This window comes from Zalophus californianus, chromosome 7 (assembly GCF_009762305.2).
Source record: "Zalophus californianus isolate mZalCal1 chromosome 7, mZalCal1.pri.v2, whole genome shotgun sequence".
Lineage (NCBI taxonomy): Eukaryota > Metazoa > Chordata > Mammalia > Carnivora > Otariidae > Zalophus > Zalophus californianus.
The window spans coordinates 124,408,804-124,431,705 of record NC_045601.1 but is presented as its reverse complement, the minus strand read 5'-3'; the positions used below and the strand labels follow the sequence as shown (position 1 = coordinate 124,431,705).

General features: G+C 41.7%; 1 protein-coding gene and 1 long non-coding RNA gene across 4 annotated transcripts in view; one reads left to right on the top strand and one right to left on the bottom strand.

Moving 5' to 3' along the window:
* Window positions 1-22,902, bottom strand: part of CDYL (chromodomain Y like) — a 228,625-nt gene that overhangs the window by 201,167 nt on the left and 4,556 nt on the right. For all 3 annotated transcript variants that reach the window (XM_027602646.2, XM_027602647.2, XM_027602648.2), the window contains exons 2-3: window positions 18,407-18,547; window positions 6,334-6,423 (exon numbers count right to left, since the gene is read on the bottom strand). In XM_027602646.2, the coding sequence (XP_027458447.1) occupies window positions 6,334-6,423; window positions 18,407-18,409 (93 nt within the window). In that variant the 5' untranslated portion in view covers window positions 18,410-18,547. The remainder of the gene's footprint in view (window positions 1-6,333; window positions 6,424-18,406; window positions 18,548-22,902) is intronic.
* Window positions 18,220-22,902, top strand: part of LOC113927065 — a 52,216-nt gene continuing 47,533 nt past the window's right edge. The window contains exon 1 of the long non-coding RNA XR_003521495.1: window positions 18,220-18,312. This is a non-coding gene — a long non-coding RNA (uncharacterized LOC113927065). The remainder of the gene's footprint in view (window positions 18,313-22,902) is intronic.

Genomic DNA, 22,902 nt, shown 5'->3' with positions numbered 1-22,902 from the left:
GATGGAAATGACATTACCCAGAGATTCTGGATTTTGAGTGAAATGCAATAACTGGATGAGACTTCGGGATCATCTCTTTTGCAGATAGAGATGCATGTGTCTATGTAGGGGAAAAGGCATATGCATGATTATTTGGGAAGCCAAATTGTTGGCTGCCTTCCACAGTCCACTCTTCTCTTCTTTAATAAAAAAAAATCCTGATTTATAACTTGGCACATTGTTGCCCAGCTAGAAATCTTTGTATCCCTGCCTCCCTTACCATTTAGGTATAGCCAAGTATTTAAGTTCTGATCAAAGAGATAAATAGTTGAGCTGCAAGGAACCCTCTGGATGTCTCCTGACAAGGGAAGGGCCATGCCCATCCCCCTTCTCCATCGTGCTGATTCGAATGTAGATGTTCTAGTTGGATCTTCAGTGGCCATCTGGGACTATGAGAAGGAGGGCCACAGAGAGCTCAGAGAAGCATAATGATGTCATGAAACTAGCAAATTAGCCCTGAATTGCCTTACCTTTAAATCTTTTAAATGTGAAAGAAATAAAGTTCTATCTTATTTAAGTCATTGTATTTTGGGGTTTTGAACTATGAAGCTGAATTTAATCATGATTGATATACTCTCTATGTGTGATTTGGCCAGTTGAACTTTAATAGAAAGTAGTTGGTTTAGTGTTGTGGATTTGAGGTCTGGCCAACTGACCAGCTAAACTATTCCTGGGAAGCTGAAAAGAAATGCCTATGTTGTTTTAGCTTGGAAGCAGCCAGGGTTGGACTGCATTAGGATGCAAAGCTGATAAATTTTTAGAGTTGGAAAAAAATTACATAATGTTTTGCCCAATTAAAATGATTATAGAGAGTACACTCCCTCTGGCAGATGGCATCTTGCCTACTGTGGAGACAGAGGAAAAAAATTAAGGGTTATGGTCTGGGGAGGAGCAGCTCTGGTACCCATGCTCTCTGATCTAGCCCTAGTGTCCAGTATTAGAAAGAAGGAGTGGTTTCACAGGTCTGATAATTTAGAAAAAAAAAAAAAACTCGTCAGAAAAGTAGTCAAATTTAATATATTCAGTTCGATGGATATTTATTTTACTTTCTACGGGCTTACATAGGGTTTCTCAACCTCTGCATTATTGACATTTTGTACCAGATAATTCTTCGCCACAGGGGGCTCTCTTATGCACTGTAGGAGGCTCAGCAGCTTCCCTGGCCTCAATCCGCTACATTCTAGTTGCAATGCTCCCCATTTCAGTTGTGACAATCAAAATGTCTCCAGACATCCCCAGTGTCCCCTGGGGGTCAAAATTGCCCTCAGTTGAGAGCCATTGGATTAACATGAGGCTCAACACTAATTTCATGTTGTTTTACAAAACACGGAGCCTGCCATTAGCTGGTGTGCTGGGTGGGGAAAAGCTACCAGCTTCCTATAGTTGCGACACAGGACCAAAGTACATTTTAGTTACCTATACCGATAGAAAATTTCAAAAATTGCTATAATTTAATAAGGACTTAATAAATAAAGGTCATGCACTCTCTTTAGTACTTTCCATTTACTACTTTTTTGGGGGAAAAGTGTTTACAAAATATAGGAAAATACAACAAAACAAAACCTGGAGCACAGAGATACAGAAAAGAGGATAGTGGTTGCCAGAGGTGGGGGATGGGCATGGGCAAAATGAGTCAAGGGGGCCAAAAGGTACAAACTTTCAATTATAAAATAAATAAGTCATGAGGTTGTGACTTATTTATACAGCATGGTGACTTATACAGCATGGTGACTATAGTTAATAATACTGTCTTGCTTATTTGAATGTTGCTAAGAAAGTGGATTTCAAAAGTTCTCATCACAAGAAAATTTTTTTAACTATATGTGGTGATGGATACTAACTAGACTTATTGTGGTGATCATTTTGCAATATACACAAGTATCAATTTATTATGTTGTGCATTTGAAACTACCCTAATGTTATATATCAATTATACCTCAATTTAAAAAAAGTATGGGAAAGTACAATAATCATTTTTCTATATTTCCTCCCCGATTTCCTTTCCATTAGAAATTTGGTATGTATCCAGTCCATATATTTTTTAAAGATTTTATTTATTTTAGAGAGAGAGAGAGAGCACAAGCAGGGGGAGAGGCAGAGGGAGAAGGAGAGAAAGATCTCAAGCAGACCCTGCTGAGTGCGGACCCCAACACAGGGCTGGATCTCATGACCCTGAGATCATGACCTGAGCCGAAATCAAGAGTTAGATGCTTAACCAACTGAGCCACCCAGGTGCCCCAAGTTCATATTTTTATACTTTTACTATGGAGATGTGCATCTCTAGACAATATTCAGTATTGTCTAGTATTTAAGTATTTAAGAATATTTACAGAAATGGTATCATAGTATATGTAGCATTTTTGTACTCAGAGTTATATTTTTTATGATTCCTTATGCTACACATAAATCTGGTTAATTAATTAATTAATTAATTTTAAAAATTTTATTGTTATGTTAATCACATACATTACATCATTAGTTTTGGATGTAGTGTAAATCTGGTTAATTTATTTTAACTTGCATATAGTATTCCATTGTAGGCATGTACCTCAATTTATTCTATTCATCCTTCTACAGATGGACATTTGAATTGATTCCAGTAAATCTCTATTATAAAACAAGACTATGGTAAACATCTTTATATGTCTCTCTGTGCACATGGGCAACATGTATAGGGGCTTCTTCAGAAGTAGAATTATTGGATCGGAGGCTGTGATTATTTTTAACTTTACTGGATAATGCCAAATTGTTCTCCAAAGTGATTGAATCAATTTACATTCCCACTAGCAGTGCATGAAAATCCCTGATTTCCCACAATCCTCTCCAGTGCCTGGTTTTATCAGAATCTAAACATTTATCTAATCTTATGGGAGTGAAATGTTTCACTCTGGATTTGCATTATCATGTTTTTGGTGCAATTGCACTTCTTTTCCTCTATTTGTTGGCTATGGCGGTTTCTTCTGTGGGTTATTGTTCATGCCCTTTGCTCATTTTTTCTATTGGGTTTTCATTAAAATGTTTGTTTAGAAGAATTTTTGTATGTTCCATACTAATGCTTTGCTTATTTTATATATTACAAATATCTTCTTCCAAGTTTTTGTTTGTCCTCACTCTTTAAAAGATATCTCTTTTTGTGTTGAAGTTTTAAACCTCAGTGTAGTCTAACTCAGGTATATTTTCTTTGATCATTTGTCTTTTCTTGGACCTTACTTAAGAAATCCAAGCTCATAAAGACATTAGCTTATATTTCAAAAAGCTTTCATGTTTTATTTAAACCCTTATCTCTTTGAACCTTCTGGAGTCTTTTTGTATATATGCTATGAGCTAAGGATCTCACGCGTTATCTCATGTTATCTACCTTACAAGAACCCTGTGAGGTAGGCATTATTCCCATTTCACAGATGGGAAAACCAATATTTAGATAAGCAACTTGGCCAAGTTTCATAGGTAGTAGAAGGCAGAAGAGCCAGGACTTGAATCCATTTGTTTGGTCTCCAAAGGCCATTCTGTTGAGCATGTGGTATGATGCCATTCCAGAAAGCCAGATTCTAATAAACATAGCATTTTATTTCTCAAGAAATTTTCTTGCATCCTTTTGGAAGGATATCACCTATCTCTAGGTATATCCTAGATGGGAGATTATGAGATTAACTTATTTTCCTTCCCGTGTAGAAGTTCAGGTCCAGTTTGGTCCAGGGTTCTCCAAGCCTTATCTGCCTTGAAGCACCAGTGGTCAGTAACCAAATCTTTTTTTTTTTTTAATTTATTTTTTAACAGAGAGACACAGCGAGAGAGGGAATACAAGCAGGGAGAGTGGGAGAGGGAGAAGCAGGCTTCCCACCGAGCAGGGAGCCTGATGTGGGACTCGACCCCAGGACTCTGGGATCATGACCTGAGCCAAAGGCAGATGCTTAACAACTGAGCCACCCAGGCGCCCAGTCAGTAACCAAATCTTGGACTGAACTGGGAATAAAAGAGAAGTGGAAGTGGCCTCAGCCACCATGGAATCTTGGGATTTCATCTATATATTTAGGATTCTCCGTAGGTGGATATGGTGGAATCAGGGCAGAAAGAAAAAAGGGTACTGAAAAGTCCAGAACAGCTGTTGATAGCACGTGACTATTTTTCCCATCGATTTCTAAGATTGTTTCATAATATAAGACTATTATCTCCTTTTCTGTAATTTTTATTGCAAATATTTCTTCAAGTTTGTGTTTTTTTCTTTTGGCTTGTGATATCGTTATGTTTTCCCTTATCTTTGTGTGTAGCCAAATCTGTCAATCTGCTCCATCATTTTCCTATTACTTTTATGCTTAGAAAATCCTTACCAGCCTTAGATCAGTTCAAATCACAAATAGTTTCCTTTAGAAAAAACATTTAAAATTTGCTTTAAAGTCAGTTTTTATCATATAAACAAAATATCTTAAACTTTTTTTCAGACAGTACTAAACAGCTTAATATGAAAAGTAATTCCCTTCCCTTTATCCCAACCTCCACCTCCACTCCCTGGAGGTATTTACTCTTGACAGCTTCTTGGGTACCAATCCCAGAATATCTGCATGAATGTAGAACATAAACTACACTTGCAGCAACAGGTCAGGTAGTGGACTTGTTCATGTCGATTTGGAATTATGTGTCCCAAAGCTGACGACTCTTGGATTTCATTTTCTCCAATCTCAAGGGAGCTGCAAGCCTCACCAAAAGGCCACCAAACCGGCCCTGCAGCCACCTCCCTTTACCCTCTCTGACCTATATAAGCAGAAGGCTGTGGGAGGAGGGTTCTCCAGAGCAGGAGTCCCCATCCAGGGCAAGATTTCCTGATCTGGAGTCCTAAGGGATTTGTGGATAGAATTCAGGGGGTTTATGAACATGCATGGGAAAAATGGCCTGTTCTTATTTTTACTATCTTCAGGCTGAAATATAGCATTTCCTTCCGTTATGAATGTAGGCAACAGACCACAGTAGTGTGGCAACGAATATAATTTTGGCACCAGTAGAGACCATAGATGTTTTCATATTATATACAGTTGTCGCAGATACCTCAAAATATCATTTATATGCATCACCACTTACAAATCACTGCTAGAACTTGTTACATAATGTGTTAATAAAGCAGCATACATACTAGAGTACAAATTTTTAAAATGTTTTTGCAAGCCGCATCTAAGAAGTTTCCTTTGTAATACTGCATATTTTATTTTATAAATTTAAAAACATTATTCTAAGAGGGGTTTGTAAGTCTTTTGACATAAGACTACCAAAAGAATCCATGCCTAAGAAAGACCTAGAAAGAGAGTGTGTGTTTTGGGGTGCTTCACTTACTGGTCCGTTACAGCCAAATGAGAAGCTTCAAAGTTGTCGCTAGTAGAAACTGAGTTTTGCCATCTTGCTGGTGCCCCACCCAAGGTGGCTGGTTGGGGAGGAGTCTCCTATCCCCCACCCTCAGGCTGGGATGGGCATCGCTGGATAGGAGCCTGGGGGTGAGACCATGAGAAGAGATTACCCTGGGTGCATCTCCAGGGTCAGACAACAGTGCCACGGAGAGACTCCTGGGCCCCCAGAAGAAGTCACGCGGGTGGGCCCTCTAGGCACTTGAGCACCAACTACCAAGATAGGAGGAGGCTGCAAGAGTCAAGTGAAAGTGCTTTTGCCCTATTCTCGCCCTCCATCCCCCCAACTCCTGAGGGGTTAGAAGCAGCAGGGAGAGGGAGAGAAGGGGAGAACCATGCAAAAGGAGAACTCCCCTCTTCCCTCCCAGATGGACCCTGGGGCCATAAGTCTAGCCCGGGATGGATGGAGGGGAAAAGTCTTTGGATGTGAATGGATGTGAAATTACGCTTTGACTTAGCCTGGCTTTAATACACAAAATAGAGTCTTAATGACCAGAAGGAAGCTGCTCTTGAAGCTGAATGACTAAAGAGCTGTGTGTTCAGACCAAGGAGTCAAGAAGAGACAGGAAAGGAAGATTTGAAGGCAGAGGTTGAAGAAAAAAAAAGCCATTTCATGGTGTCCACCACACAGTTTAGACTGTCTATTGTACTGGTCTCATGCACCTATTTATCCATTTGTTCTTTTTTTTTTTTTTTAACACAACTCACTTGTTGTACCTTACTTACCTGAGTCATACACATTTTTACGGTTTCACTTTTTAAAAACACGTAACTCTTTAACTCAAGTGGAATTTTGCCATGCTGGGGGTTGGGGAGAGGGTGGGGGAGGAGGGAGCATGACTTTTACCCTGAAGTTAGGAGTCCCTTTGTGACCAAGAAAGTCCTGGAGAGTCTGCACACCTACCTGGCCGGTTTCGCTGGAAACATGTCGCCATTCCTCCTGAGACTTGTAGGGCTCTTGTTGATTATAGTTTGGCAGGCTGCTGCTCAGGCCCTGGGGGAGGGAAGGAAGGACAGCAGGCTGAGTCACGTGGGAGACACTTAATGCCTACCAAGAATCTGCACCAGAGCTGGGAGGGAACGCCTGGTGGGACACTTTGGCAGGACCTTGGCTCAGTGCCCCCTGCCTGTGGACCATGGTCTGGGCAACAGGGGGAGGTTGACTACCTCAGATGGCTGAGGCCATTAGCCAAAGGGTGGGGTGAATTTGCTGAGAGCTTTTGGAGGATCTGAGGCATCTTCCCGTTGCTCCCAACCCCCATCTCTTCTCAGTGGTGTGGATACTTGGTCATATTCATCTGCCCATCTCCTGCCTCCCTCTGTGCCCACCAGCCAAACAAAACCTCCTCCCAACCCCACCATTTCCGCCTGTCTTCCCAGCTTCTATCTTTTTTCTTACTTTCTTTCTTTCATTTACTTTTCCCATCTTAAATCTTTTTATCTTCCTCTCATTTTGCTTATTTAATGCCTTCTCTCTCATTTTTCTCCACTACCGCTTTCTTTTTAAACTCAAAACTGAAGGAATATTGAGAATTTTCTTCCCACTTTAAACCAACCCCACATATCCCTTTTAAGTTATTATATACTTAAAATTTTTTATCATGGAGTACTCCATACATTACAAGAGGATATAAAATAAAAGGGTCTCCTTGCATTTGACACCCAAAATAAATATTACCATCTCCCTCCTTCCCCTCCACACATTACTGCTACCCTGAATTTTTTTACATATTCATTTTTGCAAGAGGTAATACTCCAAGGAATATTTTTGTGGATTAATGATGGAAGTCTGGGAGGTAGAGGGTGCCAAGGTCAAAAAGCCCCTCTCTGCTCACAAAGCATATACCTTAGACTGATGCCTGGCCCAGACCCTGGTTTCTCATCACTTGAATTAGATCATGACAGCCCCCTTTAAAAGCCATGCTGGTTGTTTAAGAAATCTAATACATTAGTACCCCTTACCACTGTAGGAAGGACTTATATCTAAGCTATCCCTAAAAATGAAGAGAGGATGGGAGATTCATGATTTAACAGCACTTCATGCGATAACCTGGGAGCTTTCGTTAACTACAAGGTTTATTATCAGCCAAAAGTGTTAAGTGGCTTTCAAAGAAATGAGCATAATCACAGATTGTATTAGCGAAAGTGCAATGTTCCACACACAGGAGACACCCGCAAATGCTGCCTTCACAGGACAGCCGGAAGAGCACCCGCGATGCAAAACATCAAGTTGGAATGGTCAAAGTCAAGCTTGGTCAATGCCCAAACTTGGAAAACACACGATGAAGAAAATACCCCTCTCCGGTAATCTCACAACTGCGAATAAACACATGTAACTTTCTGGAGAAATAGCCTCCCAGCAGGTTTGCCAAATAGGAGCTACAAATGAAGAGGGGCAGCACCCACCACGCAGAAGCGCCGTCAGCCTAGGGTGAGGCATGCGGGTGTTTCCCTGGCCCGCCTGGGTCCGGAGAGCTGCTGGCCTGGATTTTGCCGGAGGCCCATTTCCTTACGTGGTCTCCACGTTCTTAGCTCCTCTCCATTCCCACCCTCCTACAACGTGGTCACCAGGTTTCTTCCTGTAGCACTGATGGGATCATGTCACGTTCCTCCTGAAAAACAGATGCAGGCTCCTCTGACTTCAGGGTAACCACGAAACTTCTTAGCCCAGCATTAAAAGTCCTGCATGGCCTGGCGACAGATTCCAATCTCCGCTCAACTCCAGGGACATCTCCAGCGACAGACATCTCATGCACGCAGGGGCCTGATCAGAGAGCCTGCGTCTCTTCTATCCTGTAGAACGTGCATTTCGCAGTCCTTTGCTCTTACAGAGCCCATGACCAGACTGATTTTCCTTGCCTCCTGTCTCACTGAATTTTTTTTTTTTCTTTCTTCAGCATCGGATTCACATGCTACTGCCTCTCTGGAACCTTCCTTCCCTGAGTCCTCTGGCTCAGGTGATACTCTTTCCTTTGCTCTCACTCAGCAGTTTGTCTTTGACAGAGGCATTGGATTTGCACATCTGTCTGGATGTTAAGTTCCTTAAGGTCAGGGAGTCTGTGAGATATATATTTATATAACATATAAATATAATATATATTTAAATATAAATATATATACACTATGCTAGATATACTATATATTTTATATTTTTAACATATATATTTTGTGTATTACATATTTTTATATTCTTTTTTAAATTATATGCTATATATATATAATTTTTTTGTAGCCCCTTTCCTCCATCTGAGGACAGACACACTGTGAATGCACGTTAGCTTCTTTGACTGCCTAGTGGAGGAGAATGTCTACAGGAAACACAATGGATGTTTCACTGACTTTACTTCTGGCCCCCGTAATCCAATCCAGTGTAGCTCATGAACAAGACTTAAAATTGACTCGCTGGACAAGAAGACATTTGGTGCCAGTGCCAAAGCCACTCAGCTTTGTCTCCCAAAGAATTTCCTTCCCTCACTCGGGAGCATGTAAGTTATATGATCTGGACACAGTTTTGGAAAAACACAGAATTAAGTCTCCATTCTCAATTCTAGAGTTTACCTTCAGCAGATGCTTTTTATCTCATGCTGGTTTCACTGTGCCACCCAGAATTCTCCTTGATCATTTTGTAGACTACCCGTGGTTGTAGAGACTTATTCTAATAACATCTCAATCCAAACATCATCAGGAAAATATGTTGGTTGGAAGAAAATTGGCTGATGCTTTCAGACCAGAAAAGCTTTTGCATTTTTGGATGTTTCAGGTTATCTGTACTACTATCTCTACCTTTTAATCCTAATGGTCAAAAGGTGATTGGGTCATTCACCTTTTTCAATGACGGATCCATAATTCCTGAAGGACTGAGTCTTCTGCATGTTGATATTTACGTCTTGGTGTGACAAACATTCCTTCCTCCAAAACAGTGAACAGACTGAGTAACCCTGTCTGTTTGGACTATGGATATACAAGAGGTCTGAGAATAGTCTGGAAATATGCATATGGGTTCCATATTCTCAGCATGACTTGTTGATTCTGGTGTGTTTGCATGTGAGCATGTGTGAGTGTGTGTGTGAGCATGCATGAGTGCACCCACGCAAAATGAGCTTTCAGGGAAAGTAGATTACACAAAGCTTGAAGGAGGACTGAGCAAGAAGAGGCAGCAGGGCCTCTTTCAGATATTTGATCTAGGCTGTGTGCCAGCAGAAGGGAGAGTCTGGTTTGGGGACATTCCAGGGGTGGAAAGAAGGATGCTACAGAGGTGGGGTTCTTGTGTTTGGAGAAGAGGGAATTTTGTCCCACTTCAATCATTCTGATCACTGTGTGTTATAATTTATGACTTTACGTGGCTGACTACCATACTGGACTGAGTAGCTGCACAACAGATATTAAATAAAGTTGATTTTCAATGGACTTGATACTTCGAGGGAGATTGGGACTTAGGAGGAAAGAAGAGCTCTGGGAAGGTTCACAGCTGGGACTAGGCTTGGGAAATAGAACTGAGACCAGGTCCAGGCCTGCGTACATATGGGTTTGTACTAAATTAATGGGATATCCAAGTTGTTTAAGTCACTTCTAGATTGTACCCAAGCCTGCTTTGGATTGGAGAGAAATCTTTTTTTCCACTTCAAATGGCCACCTGACCTTGTTGCTTTGGAGTGGACAAGATGTGAAATGCACGGAAAGGTCCTGAACCCATGACATCTCTTTAAAGATGAATAGCTCTTGGATCTCTTTACAGTTGGAAGCAGAAAGCTCTCCCAGCGGCCAAAGTCTTCTGTCCAAGGGCTTGCTGGAATTCCTGACAAGTCCTCAGTGAAATGTACTTCCTTTCCCTTTATAAGCAAGAGTCCAGGACTCCCCATCAGGAGTAGAGTGGACAATGTCCTTTCTCAGACCTTCGGGTGCAGCCATTTTTTTTAGTTCAGCCAATAGTTAGCTCAGGACCTTGAAGCAGAAATAACTGGAAATGTCCAGAAACCACAAGGGATAAGGACGAAGGCAGTGTAAGGAGAGGGAGGGAACAGAATAAAGCTGGGGTGAGAGAGACATATGCAAAGATGCCTGTCTTTGAGAGCTGCCACCAAGCCTAGGGAGGGGACTACAGAGATGGGAAAGGTGACATATGAGGGGCTGAGCTTGAGACGGAGTCCATCTTACCAGTGAAGCCACTGGGATGTTGAGTGAGCAAATGTGACTCAGATGTGGGTCTCTGGCTAATCATATGGACACACGACTCATTTTCCCGTGTGTGACTGGAGATAAAGAAGGAGCAGTCAAGGGACATTTCATGTGAGGTGGAGTGATAACAACCTAATGAAGAAACATTTTTTAGCTAGTTGAAAAAGAAAACCCTTAAAAAAAAATAAACATAAATTCAGAGCCATGGACTAACTGTGAAATCAGTCCTCGCCAGTAGTCTAAAATATAAACCTTCTACTCCACAAATGGCTTCTGTCAACAGCACAGAGCTTGCTGCCAGGACCCTGAAGGGGAGGCAGTAAGAGGCTTTAAATGTGGAAAAGGCTGGTCACACGGAGGGAAGAGCCAGCAAGACTGAAACCAACTAGTCCTAAACCACAAACACCAGAAAAAACGTCAACATACCATTTGTCACCATTTCACCACTAGCCTTGCTTAAATAGCTTTCATTGAGTGCACTGAGCCCCCAGGTGGCCGCTGAAATCCTCAGCAAACACTGCATTTTATTGTGGTGGCGTCCCACCCAAGAGGGCAGCTGGAAGCAGTTTGTCAGCGAAAATTCAAGAAAGAGAATCCATGACTACTCAAGGCTTACGTTGAACACAATATCAAATAGAGGTCCTTGAAAATTTTAATTTCTTTTGGTGGGGCTGGGGGACTGGATGGAATGGAGAGAGAAGGAGAAAAAAAAAAACACCAGGCTTTGGAAAAAAAAAACAAACGATATTTGGTCAGAGGGATGACTTGGATGACTTGGCCATTTTCCTCATTGTTCTGTATTGATTCATGTTCTCCATAGCAGGTGAGCTTGAGTCTCTGAAGGGATGTGTATTGCCAATCTACCTCACAGATGGGCAAGAAGTTCTTTTTGTGTCTGAGAGGACCCCTAAAATTTTCTTCTCAATAAATATGTAAGATTTCTGCCCTTCCCCCCATCACCTGAATGCGTGTTGCTGGGCTAAACTTCATTACTTGGGTTAAAACAAAGAAAACTCATACTTCTCTGAAAACCCTTTGTTCAACGGAATGTCCTACTTGTCTCAACTCATCCCACATATTTGCCGATGGCTACTCAATGTCAAAGAGCAGAGATGAGCAGATAACATTCAGAGATTCTATGGCATACATTTCTTAAGTTACTAAAATATAAAGATACTAAAATTCTGTATCTAAATGTATATATAATGTGTAAGAGGATAAGGTAGGGAGTGTGAGTGTGGACATCAGTTTTGGGCCTACTTCCTGTCAGGTGTTTTTTGAAATTATGTTACTCCGTAATCCTTACGACAATCATTGAGTTATCCTTTAGTTCCCTCATTTTATGAAGGAAGGAATGGAGTCTCAGAGTAACCCATTCAAAATCACGTTAAGGATAATGAGCACCTTGTACATGAGAACTCGAGGTCTTTTCGAGAGACATTGGCTGCCATGATGCTGTGATTGTGTGAGGAATTTCAGCAGTTTGAATATTACCAGAATGAGAGCTAATTTTATGATATATTCATTGTTTTTTTTAAAATTTTTATGTATTTATTTGAGAGAGAGAGAGCGCACATGAGCGGGGGGAGGGGCAGAAGGAGAGGAAGAAACAGACTCCCCACTGAGCAGGAAGCCCGATGTGGGGCTCTATCCCGGGACTCCGGGATCATGACCTGAGCAGGAGCCCCCATTCATTGGTGTTTTAACCTCTAGAAATTGGACTAATGGTGACATAGGGGATAATACTAGAGAAGCATTTTGGGGATCACATTGGTAATGATTTCCTGTAATGTTTCTTCTGTAAGCCTAAGTTGCCACGTAGAAAAGTGATGCTGCAGACAGTATATAATACAGTTATTTGCATTACTGGGTGATCTGCCCATTTGTTTCCAGCTTTGACAAGAATGGACACACTTTGGAAAAGCATGAAGACTCTCACTTTCAATAAGAGCAGGTTGCTTCAGAGTAAAAATGTTGGCAGAATACTGTAGAGCCAACCCAATGGTGTAACTCCATGCCACCCAATAGATAGCCTCACATTATTTTGTTGGAGTTATTAAGGGAGCGAATAGATGCACGACTCAAACTCAGGCCCAATCATGAAAGTAGCAGAGGTAAATACTTTAATATTTAGACAAATATCTCTTTAACTCTTAGGATTCATTCATTTTAATTTAACTAAAGACAGACCAAGCCCAGAGGCATAAAGAACTAAACTCAATTTCTATTTACTTCAACAAGGACTAGTTAGATCTCAAAACTCAGTTTTTTGGTACTAGCAAGTTATCTCAGGGAAATGGTATGCGTGTGTCTAAAATAATGCTTTAAAGGGCATCTGGGTGATACAGTCATTTAAGCTTCTGACTCATGCTTCCGGCTCAGGTCATGACCTCAGGGTCCTGGAATTGAGCCCTGTGTTGAGCTCCTCACTTAGGGAGTCTGCTTGTCTCCCTCTCCCTCTGCCCCTCCCCCCTCATACTCATTCTCTTTTTCCTCTCTCAAATAAATAAATCTTTAAAAATAAAATATAATAAAATAATAATGCTTTAAGGGGCGCCTGGCTGGCTCAGTCAGTAGAGCATGCTATTCTTAATCTCAGGGTCGTGAGTTCAAACCCCACATTAGGGTTTAGCCTACCTAAAATAAAATTCAACAAAAAACAATGCTTTAAGATTTCTCCCATATTTTAAAATCTAATTTTTTAAAAAGATTTTATTTATTTACTTGAGAGAGAGAATGGGAGAGAGAAAGAGAGAAGCAGACTCCCTGCTGAGCAGAGAGCCCGACGCGGGGGCTTGATCCCAGGACCCTGAGATCATAACCTGCGCTGAAGGCAGATACTTAACCGACTGAGCCACCCAGGCACCCCTCTCCCATATTTTAAATTGCTAAAAGCAGAGACCAGGCTTATGTCTCTTTGGACCCCTGCAGACCCACTCTCTGTTCTGCTCCATGGCCTGGCATGTTGACAGATGAGAACTCCATCTGAAGGCTTCCTTCCTCTGCTTTCTAGTTGGATTCAGACAAGGGGAGGCATTGTTGCAAATCTGGAGGGTGGGAGCAGAGAGAGGTCGAGGTTCCCTTCCTCCTGGGTTATGGTGAATTCAGGAGGACTGCCCTCACTGAGCAGTTGTCTTGAGTTCTGATAATTATTCCCTCCCTTACCTCTTCAGGTCTAGCGTCTTGCCACTATTGCTAGCCCAGGATCCTGCCCGACATCTTGTTGGGTTCCCTAACTCTGCCCATACCTCTGTACATAACCTCTTCATGAAACTCTCCTCAAATCACCCTGTTTGGCTGTACCATCTGTCTCTTACCTGAACCCTGACCAGCTCCTGTTCAGCACGGGGCTTTATACACAGCAGGGCACTCAATAAAGACTTTTAAATTCAGTGAAAAAGAGTGGTCTTGACCCTTCTGATATTTGCATTTAAAGATTATTTATACTACAGTGACCAATTGTCCCTGTTTGGGTCTCAGGGGAGCTCCCAGGATGCGGGACTTTTTGTTTTGGGCAAACCAGATGAGTTGTTCACTGTAGCATATTCTCTTAAAATTTCCCATTGGGGGGGCGCCTGGGTGGCTCAGTTGGTGAAGCAACTGCCTTCAGCTCAGGTCATGATCCTGGAGTGCCAGGATCGAGTCCTGCATCGGGCTCCCTGCTCAGCAGGGAGTCTGCTTCTCCCTCTGGCCCTCCCCCCTCTCATGTGCTCTCTCTCTCTCATTCTCTCTCTCAAATAAATAAATACAATCTTAAAAAAAAGGAAAGAAAAAAATAAAATTTCCCATTGGTTTTGAAAAAGATTACCTTATCTTTGAAAAGATTTCTAGAATCATATTTAAGCTAAAGTTATTATACTAACTAGAGTATTTCCCACTAATGAGAAAATGTATGTCTGAAATGCTTCTCTTAAAGCACATTGGTATAACATGGACAGAGGATGCATTATTTTGTTTTGTCTGTTCAACTCTGTTTACTCTCCAGAGGAAGTCACCCAAGGAACTAGTGAGACATCAGGAGTGATGTATAAATGCTCACTAAGAAGTTTTGAGTGAATAGAGTGGCAAAGTACATTGCAGTGAGAAACAGGGCTGTTTGAATAGGGTTTCTGATTTAAAAAACACTTTTGGGCATTTTAAATGATAGTGTTCTGTATCCCCATCCTTCCAGTGTGCTGTTATCTTGAGAACATAGGAAGATATTTGCATATTATGAAAAGCATATTTTATGGATTTGTGTAACTAATTCCATTTGTTGGTATATTTTAATTCCTAACAGAATTAAGGAAGAGAATTCCTAAGAAAAGAAAAGCAACAACCTCAAACAAAGCTAACATTTTAAGAAGAAACCTTTATTTACGTGTTGGAATATAGTTGGATTATTTTATTTTTTTTTCCAAGAGAAACGTGTTTTTTCAATGACAGTATGAACAGCTCTCACACTGCTTTAGTAAATAGGCTACCTGGGAGGAGGAAATTTAATAGGGTTAGAAATCCACCATGAGCTGAATGCTTTTCAATTCAAGATATTATTTTCTGGTAGGAGAGCTTTTGACTATTCACTGCAGGAAGCCAGAATTGCAAATATGTATCCCTTTACTCCTGCCATTTACTCTCCGTTTTCTTGATCTACTTGTTCCCTAATCGTTGTTCCCTTCTAAGAGTTGGACAAGTTATTTAAAACAAATTGGTAATATTGGCTGTGGTTAAATTAGAATTTAATAATTTACCTCCAGTGTCTTAGGAGAGCTCCCTTCGGTATTACCTCTACACTGAAATGGCTGTTGTCAACATGGTTTTCCAACTATAAACTATTATCAGGCATGTGTGAAAGATATCGACCTAAGTGTCTGAACTTCAGCTCATTGTAATAAACATTTATTGAATGCCTACTATGTGTAAGATGATAATAGAAAATCAAATTTCACAATAGGAAGGTACGAATTCAAACATCAAACTAATGGAAAGAAGACAATCAGTAATCACTCATTTTGGTTACATTTTTTTAAGCGTATAGATATTTTTAGACTGAATTTTCAGGATCGAATTCCTTTTTTCTTTCGTAACCTTGTGAAATTGTAAGAGTTTTACTCAGTGTTCATAAGTAACATTTTTTTTTTTCTTCAGAGAAAGGTGAGAACATGAAATAAGATCCTAGAGTCCCACAGTAAATTTTCCATAGCTCCCATGGCTTGCCCACAGATGTGCTTTGCAAGATTAATATGTGATGCTTGTGGCTGAAATGCAGCGGAGTTTAGCTTTACTGGACTTAGTAATTATTGGGTCATAATCCTGAGTTGTTATTGTCATTGAAATGGACTGCAGAAAGGAACACAGAAGCCAAAGAACCTATGCTTCTGTTGAACAGAGGGGAGGATTTGGTCCAAATCCAAATTTTCTTTGGTGGCAGAGACCGTTTTCTTTCTTCATAATGGCAATAGAAGGTATGTTGGGGAAAATGACAAAAGATCTTGAAAATGGAAATTTTGGTGACCATTTCAGTCAAGAAATTGTGCTAATGAAAGATCAAGAAAATCTCACATTGCAGACGGACAGATTATCTGATCTTAACTCAAAATGCCTCATCCTGGCTAATAATGGTGTACTTTGAGGTTTATCAGCCAAGGGTCAGCCCATCAGAGTTCCCCTGGCTTTGTTGTCTTCATTACAGCATCATTCCTTTGGCTCCAGATGTCATTTTCATGTTCACGAAAATGGGTCTTTAAAAGCCATACAAAGTGAATATCTTATTGATTAAAGTAATTAGGTAATAGTCAGCTCAGGTCTTGTAAGAATGGAGGTCAAGATCGGTGTATGGATGGGGCCTGTACCACCTGACATGTGAGGAGTTCTTAAAAGAGGCAAGATGAGGACAAAGTGTAAACTGATGTTAAATTTCATCCAAGGACAATATGTATTAATCCAGTGACACATATCTTTTGATCCTGGAATTCCACTTTTAAAAAATGTATATTAAAGAAAAAATGCCAAAATACATGCACAAAATTGTATGCACAAGGATGTTTATCACAGTATCATTTAAAAGCAGTTTAAAAGTGAAAGTAACCTGAGTATCTATCAATAAGGGGTTGGAATTCTCTGCCAGAACCCTAAATGATGATGCAGTTGTGTATGTCAAGGAAGACCAGGGTGTATTATTTACAGAGTTAAAGAGGAAATAATTCCAAAAGTTATGTCTAACATCATCCAATTGTTTTTAAAAAATATTCAAGTAGGGCGCCTGGGTGGCTCAGTGGGTTAAGTGTCTGCCTTCGGCTCAGGTCATGGTCCCAGGGTCCTGGAATCGAGTCCCACATTGGGCTCCCTGCTCAGCAGGGAGTATGCTTCTCTCTCTGCCCCTGCCCCCTGTTCATGCACCCTCTCTCTCTCTCTCTCTCGCTCTCACTCTCTCACAAATAAATAAATAAAATCTTTAAAAATATTCAAGTAAAAAACCAATTAATATGTAGATATTAATTTGCATTAATTGCATTAATTACATAGCAAACTTGGTACTTTAAGTTATGTTATTTCTGGGTAGTAGGAATATGAATGAATGACTTTTTAAAAACTTGTTTGATACTTCTAAGATAAAAAAATTGTACAGGTATTACCTTAAAAATCAGAAATACAACAAAACCAAAAAACTTTCCATTTTAAAAATTGGAAGACAACTGTGCCTAAGCAGAAGTCCTTGACTGTAGGTCATGGGTGCCTCAGCCGCAGCAGGAAGTCTCTCTGGTAGGAAAATAAAAGCCCCAGCTGCACATGGGCTCTGGAAACTGTAGCAGTAAAAGCATCCCTGTAGTCCGACAGGAGTCAGGGAACTGAGAACACATTCTTTCCAAGAGGACTTTGGACTCTACTTCTCACCCACCCCTCTCTTCCTGGTTTCTGACTCATGTCCCCACTGCCTTCTGGTGCTTACATCTGAATGCCCCACTGATTTCAAACTCAACATTCCCCAAACTGACTTGGATCCCCACTCTTTTCTGATGGGATGCAAGCTCTCCCTCATTTGACCTCCCATAGTTCTTTGTAGCCTCTACTGGGACACCTGTCTCCGGCAACCTGTATCATATTGATTTGGATACCTGTCTTATTCCGCTTGCAGAATGAAAGCGCCTTGAGGCAGTGTTTTTGTTTTACTCTTGGCTGTCTCCCCTGAAGCCCCAAGGTCCATGCTTTTCTGATGGGAGGCACCCAAAACCATATATAGTAAATCAATGAAAGAATGGACAGATGATTTCTGCAGGTGGCTAGCTCTCATGGCACCAGGGCTTGCTTGTTATTTCTTAGCAAGCTAGAAAACCACTTTCTCATTCTATTTTGCCCTGTCAAAAAATCCAGGCATGTCTTAGTGGAGATAAAGCAGAAAGAATTAGTGCTGCCTTCTCTAATACTTGTAAACACAGGGTGTAGGATGTGCTATCATTTGACTTGGAGGAAGTGGAAAATGGAACCCAGCCAACTATTTCTTAGGTCATTAAAAGTTATTAAAGAAAGCAATAAGAGACATTAAAGTAACCATTGCAATAAAGTGGAAGCTCTAGCTACAAAAAAAAAAAAAAATTAATTTAGAGAAGCCAGATGGGAAAAGATTCGGAGAATGGAAGGAGAAACGCAGGAGAGGAGTCGGCGCCAGAACAGCTCCGGAATGACGGCCATGGAATAACCAGAATGCTTCTGTCCAGCCATTTCTGCACAGGTACCAGTACAATGACTATTTTTAAATAAAAGGGGTCCCTCTAGGAGTTCTGCCCTACTGCATCCGAACCGCTTCGGGTGCTGGAAGGTCTTACCATTGTTTCTCCTCAGAAATCTCTTCCTAGCAGTACTCCCTGTATTGCCCGTTCTTATTCCTGCTTTTCCCCAGGCTGGTCTGTGTCCTGCCTGGAATGCCATAAAATTCTTCTGGGGTCTCTGCGTTCTCTGATCACCACCTGCAATTACAATCCCCACAAGGGGAATTTACTAAAGTAATTGGAAAACAAAGTCTTACAGCATCTAACTACTTTCTCAAGGTCCATATTGAAATTGAGAGTGAGCCAGCATTCTGTGTTTGTGTCGGCGGAAGCAATAAATACCATTAAGCACTGCATCAAAGTAGCAATGCATTTAAAATGATAAAGGATAAAACACAATTTTCAAAATTGTCAAACCTGCTCTTCTTCACCACAGTAGATGTCAATATTTTGCTTGCCTGCCATGTGTAATGAAGTATTGTAATATATATTGAAGAGTTAGGAAGCCAAGTGGCCTGATATTCACCATGAGGGTCAGAAGGCTGCCATTTGCAGTTATGAATATTTGTTGGCATAACACCTTAAGGACCAACTCGGTGCCTCTCTTTACCTTTTCTAATAGACTAGTGGAGGTAACGATGACAAGAGATGGCCCCTGTCCTCAAGTGTAGTAGGGTGACAAAGACATGGCTGAACATCTCACACAAAAGTTCTGAAAATGAGGAAGTCAACTGGTGTTCAAACAGCGAGAAGGAAGTGCGTCATTCTGAGGTAGGGAGAGCAGTAGCAAAGATCCAGGGGCATGGGCAAGTATGTTGTGTTTTCAGAACAGGGAGTGGGTTGGCATGCTTGTGGCAGAGGGTATATGGAAACATGTAGTCGGAGATGGTGCTGGAAAGCCTATACCCTTTGGAATCGGTTTTGGATAAATAGAAAAACCTGAGGTCATTCCCCTCGGCTTTTAAGACGCTCATCTTGAAAACTATTTTAACTCAGGTCATATAGAGCTGAGCAGAACCCTAACTCAGATGGTACATTAAGATCACTGTTGCCAACACGGGGAACTGGGAGAAATGAGGTTTCCCTAAATCAGTAAGAAGGCTTAAGGAATTCAGTGGTAGTCCACGCTGCCCTACACTCCTGGCTGGTACTGAGGTTTGGTGAGAAATGTATGACAATGACCTTAATGGGCTAATATCATCCCCCAACTTGTCCAACTGTCCTGACTGGGCTCCATATGAATGGCACCTAATCTTTCACGTCATAGTTTAATTTGAGACCAAATCGTGCTTTTCTTGGAAGCTGCCTTCCCGCTCTAAGTCAGGGAATGTTCAGCTTTCAGCTGAAGGAGGTGATGGCTACAGAGCATGACCCCTCCCGCCGGGATTTACCAGCAGCAAAGCTGTAAAGGGGACCAGGTTGGTCTTTGGCCTCTTGAACCATCATGATAATACATTTATTGAGAGCTTATTATATACTAGGCATAACATGGAGCATTGCATACGTATTCTCTAATTTAATCTTCAAAACAGCTCTGTGAGCAAGATTCTATAATTCTTATTCGACAGATGAGGAATTGTAGTTTATAGAAGTGAACTTCCTTGAAGTAATGCTGTTAGTGGTGAAGCTGGGACTTGAATCCAGGCACTCTGATGTTTTTACTCTTATCCCCCCCCTTCCACTGTCAAAACCTGATTTCAGAAAAGGCATTAGAGACATACTGAAGCCAGGTATAGGTACCTATGGAGAGGCAATGTGAGGTTGGGGTTCAGGACATGGACCGTGTGGTTAACCTGACATGAGTTTGCGCACTGGCTCCCTGTCTTCCCTGGGTGACCAGACAAATGACCTAACCCTGCAGGCTTCAGGATCCACATCTGTAAGATGCTGCTAAGAGCTGCACGTCCCTCATAGATTGTCCGAAGTGTGAAATGAAATGGCATACCTGCCCTGCCACATGGTGTGTTCTCAATAAACGTGAGCTCTTGTTGTTATCCATGAGGAGTTATGTATGCATTGTCCACCACTGGGATTTTTGTGTTTTACCAATCAAGTACTACTTAAGCTGAAAGAAATGACTCTAATGGTAGAAGTTGTAAGAATCTGTACTCAATTATTTTTTTAATTAAATAATATGCAAATATCTACTCAATTGTGAGAAACTCAAATAATACAGATGACCAGGTTGTCTTTAATCACCCACATGGTGGAATATGACTCTTCCTCAATTCTGTGAGGGAGCCCTGTGAAAGGGGCAGAGAGGTCCTTCCTTGGCACCTGGGAGTGATGCCATGTAGTCTGCCTTCTTGGGGGCTGGTTTTCCTCCAGCCATATTGTTCAAGGATCCTTCTCTCACTGCTCCTATTAAAAGCACAGCTGGGGGTCATGTATGTAAGGAATGGAGGTGTCTGGTAGGCAGAGAAGTACCAGATTTGAGGAGGCAGTTCCAACCCTGCTCTGTCTGCAGCTGGCTATGTGATCTGAGCCCTCACTTCCTGACTGTAGAATGAGGGTTTGAAGCTAGAGAATCATCAGTCCCGCCTCCAGGGGCCATTTTGCTTGATGTCGTCACGTGATAAATGCAGGAATGATGAACCACTTCCACACTAATGGAGTTTCCCAGGGTCACATACTTAGTGGTAGAGCTAAGACTAGAAAGAACCCCTTACTCCTAGTTCTCAGGGCCTGGATAGCTGTAACAAATGAGTGGTGAATGCTGTTCTTTGTTCTCTCATCCCATTTCTCATAAACGGGAGTCATTTTAAGTTCTCCAACCCTCTGGTTTTACCACTCTAAAACTTCTCTTTCTCTCTCTCTGAGACAAGCAGAGTTGTCCCAGGCATGAGTGAGTATATAAATAAAGCCTCTTTCTGCCTGGCTTGGAGGATCCCAGTGTGACAGGACACAGGGCATGAGAGAACCCACCTTCAGCAGCTGTCTTGGTCACAATTGCCCTTCAGCTGTGCCTGGGAGGGCGGCCCTACCCATCCACAACTGTCCTGGCTCTCTAATCAGACCCATCAACTGCTGAGAATGGGGATAGCAACCACTTGTGTAGACCCAACCCTTTCTGTCTTCTTCACTCCCCTTCTTTATTTCTACCTTCACCTGAGACTCTGCCAACAGCCTTGCCCAGGAAGAAATTCAGAGGAATTTCTGGCATCTCTGCCTCCCCCTTGCCCCTCCCCAGGAATGGAAATTACTTCAACATCTGCCAGTGACTTGGGATAACAGAGATATTATTGCTCGAGTGCAGAATTCTGGTTCTCTTGCTGCCACACGCTCCTAGCCTGAAATCTTTCAGTTTGATGGCAGCAGTCTCTTTCTACTAAACTGTTGTTTTCAAATTTTCTACTGTAATGATGACCTGCCTTCCTATAGCCTCTGCTGAAGCCTCTCACCAGGCCAGCTCAGATAAGTACTTCCTCCATCCTCCCAGAAGACAAACCCACATACACACAAAAAAATGACCAAAGAAGATTTTCAGAAAATAGTCCCAGTGTGGGAATTACCCTGAGCACTGCGGCTCTGGGCTGTTCTCTGGGCTCTGTCACCAAATCTACTGGGTGAATGACCCACCCCTGAGAAAGATGTAGGAAAGACCCACCCCTGAGAAAGACGTAGGAATCTGAGGAGATCCTAATGTGACAAGACACAGCAAGGAGGGAACCCAGGAGGAGAGAACAAGGAAACAGTCATGATTAAGCAACAACAAGAGCTATGGGGCTCAGTAGGCTTGAGTAATTTTTATCTTAACTCTGCCATTTACTAGGTGTGGGACCTCTAATAAATCACTTTCATCATTTCCTCATCTGCAACAGGAGAGGGTTGGGTTAAAGTGGCCCTTTTAGAGAAAGCATTCAGTTAGCACACCATCTCTTCTCCACACAGGCTGGGGGCTGGGGTAGAGGGTGGAGGGGAGAGAATCCTCGGCTGTGGTTCTTGGCCCTGGGGAGTTTGTGATCTTGTCTCGGAGACCAGGACATGGACTAGCAGTGGTGATAAATTTGTTGTGTGGGATTTTGTGCTGAATCGCAAGGCTTATTTCCACCATGGGAATTTAGAAAGGGGTGAGAGCAGAGGTCTGGAAAAGCTTCTTGAAGGAGGTAAAATGTGGGAAGGGCCTTGAAGCGTGGTTAGAATGTAAGGAGGAGAAAGGAAAGAGGAGAAAGGAAACTTCCAGGTGGGAGAAGCGAAGAACAAAAATAGGAACAGAGCATGTCTGTGGAACCGAGGGGAATGTGTGGAGTGAAGAAGAGGTGCCTACTGGAAGAAGTAGCTGAATATAGTATACAGATGGGGCCCATTATGCAAGGCTTGAAAGCCATTCGATTTCTTCCTTCTTTCATTCATTCATCTATCTTGATTGAATATCTATTATGTAAGACATCTATGAGTCTTTGGCTGGGGAGATTTAGGAGTAAAGTGTGCACTGAGAGTTCTGTTCTTAAAAGATTTGTTTCTGGTATCAAGGTTTAGAGGTAAATTTGATTAAATTAAGAGGGACCAAACAAGTAGTGGTTCTCAACCTTGGTGGCACATTGAAAAATTAT